Below are 1,982 nucleotides of genomic sequence, written 5' to 3'. Positions count from 1 at the left end.
GGGTGGGGGCACAAACCCGGGGGATGCTGGGCTCGGTGAAGATGGAGGCCCATGACCTGGCCGAGTGGAGCTACTACCCGGAGGCGGGTGAGGTGTGTCCTCGGGGATGGCGGAGCGGGAAGTGGGGGGCAGGTATCGGGGTGTGGGCTCACATGGAGCAGGGACTGGTTGTGGGTTCAAATGGGGGCAAAGGCGTCTAGTTGGGCAGCCGAGGAACTGGGAACTCGGAGACCAGGTGTGGAAGTCAGGGACCCGGGACGAGGCATGGATGGGAGGGCTCTTTGGGCAGCTTCGCCGCGGCCGGGGCTTGAAAATGGAAGTCAGGAGAATTTTGCCAAGGGTCGGGTCACACCTTAAACGTGGGAGCCAGGTGTTGGGGCCCCAAAAGGCGAGGGATTTATATGAACAAACCAAAGATAGGAATCAGAGTTCCATGATAGGGGACAGATTGAGGGGTTTCAGGATGTGAGGTTCAAAGTTGGAGGGAAAGAAAGACTAAAAGATGGAGGAGGAGTCACCATTAAGGGAAGACTGAGGTGGGAGCTCAGGGCGAGCACACAGTGTTAAAGACCTGGGGTTCGGGGTAAGGATCAGCTGGTGATCTAAGGTAGGGTCAGAAATAGGAATTGGTGCTCAGGGGTAAGAGATGGGGGTGCTCAGAGATGAAGCTTCGTTTTGGGAGGTGAAACAACAGGTGGCTTAGGGTTGGGCATCTGAGAGCAGAAGATGTGGCCATTCGCATTGGCAGGAGAGGGGCCAATCTCCATCCCTCCCCAATCCCTACCCATGACCCTCAGCAGGGACTCCCCAAATCGGAAGATAGAGAGTTTTAGATTGCGCACCTTCCCCTGCTCCCCCGCAAACCAGCAACCTCCAGCTATTGCTAAAATTCCCATCCAGTCTCACCTCAGACTGGAGTAGGGGGTGGGGGCATAGTCTTAATTCCCTCACCCGGACAGACAGAAAGGCCTTCCTCAAGTCTGACCCCTGATTCCTCTTGTTGCAACAACCCCTACACCTTAGCTACCTCACTCTATAATCAACGTTGTGAGGTTGTGGGGGCTGGGGGTTGGGGTCTCAGTCTGAGAATTATGGGGGTCTGGACACTTGGACTTCTAACCTGGAAGGGGGCTGTGGACTTGAGATGGGGTGTGGGGCAGGAATGGCTGGATTCTCCAAGGAGTCAAGATCTGGTGGCTGTGGGGTCCCCAGCGTGCCTGAGTCTTGAGTCTGGGGCTTGAAACTGTAGGGTGGGACTCCTGGATCCCCAGGCCTTCAGGGCTTGGCAGGGTGCCTGGGAGGGGCCAGTCCTGGGTTTGGGGAGGTGTGAGGTGCACGTGGGGTGAGGCAGGGCCAACTGGGGAAGGGACTGGGAGTGTTGAGAAGTGGAGGCAGGGTGACTGGAGGTATCAGTTGTGAGATGGGGAAGGCAGAGACCCAGGTGGGAAATGGAGGGTTCCAGGTAGTGCGGGTGATCCCAGCTGGGCCTCTGGAGAACTCAGTCTGGGGACCTGATTTCAGGGAACCAACTACAGACCAATTGTACAAACCAACTACAGTTGTTTTGGGGGCACATCTTAAGTAAATGATGGGGGTCTAGGCAGGAGGAATTGATATTTGGGGCACAGTCTGAATAGATCCAAGTTTAGAGGACAATTTTTATGGAAATTGTGTCAGAAATTGAAGGATAGCTGGCACAGTGGCTCATACTTGTAATTCCAGCACTTTGGGAGGTCAAAGTGGGAGGATCTCTTGAGCCCAGAAGTTCCACGCCAGCCTGGGAAACACAGGGAGACCCTGTCTTTACAAAAAAAAAAAATTTTTTTAATTACACAGGCATGCCTGTAGTCTAAGCTACTTGGTTGGGAGGCTGAGGTGGGAGGATCACTGGCACAGTGGCTCATACTTGTAATTCCAGCACTTTGGGAGGTCAAAGTGGGAGGATCTCTTGAGCCCAGAAGTTCCACGCCAGCCTGGGAAAC

General features: G+C 54.6%; 1 protein-coding gene across 2 annotated transcripts in view; it reads left to right on the top strand.

Annotated features, from left to right (window-relative positions):
• The window catches only part of FOXA3 (forkhead box A3), a 10,942-nt gene that overhangs the window by 507 nt on the left and 8,453 nt on the right, over positions 1–1,982 (top strand). Inside the window, exon 1 of one of the 2 annotated variants that reach the window (XM_011962970.1) lies at positions 7–92. The exons of the other annotated variant lie outside the window; for it this stretch is intronic. Within the exon in view, the coding sequence (XP_011818360.1) occupies positions 24–92 (69 nt within the window). The 5' untranslated portion in view covers positions 7–23. Of the gene's footprint in view, positions 1–6; positions 93–1,982 lie in introns of those variants that run through there. 2 annotated transcript variants of the gene reach the window in all.

The sequence above is a fragment of the Colobus angolensis genome, unplaced genomic scaffold, assembly GCF_000951035.1.
Source record: "Colobus angolensis palliatus isolate OR3802 unplaced genomic scaffold, Cang.pa_1.0 Scaffold60, whole genome shotgun sequence".
NCBI classification, from domain to species: domain Eukaryota; kingdom Metazoa; phylum Chordata; class Mammalia; order Primates; family Cercopithecidae; genus Colobus; species Colobus angolensis.
The sequence above is the reverse complement of the archived record's forward strand: the minus strand, read 5'-3'. Positions and strand labels throughout refer to the sequence as shown.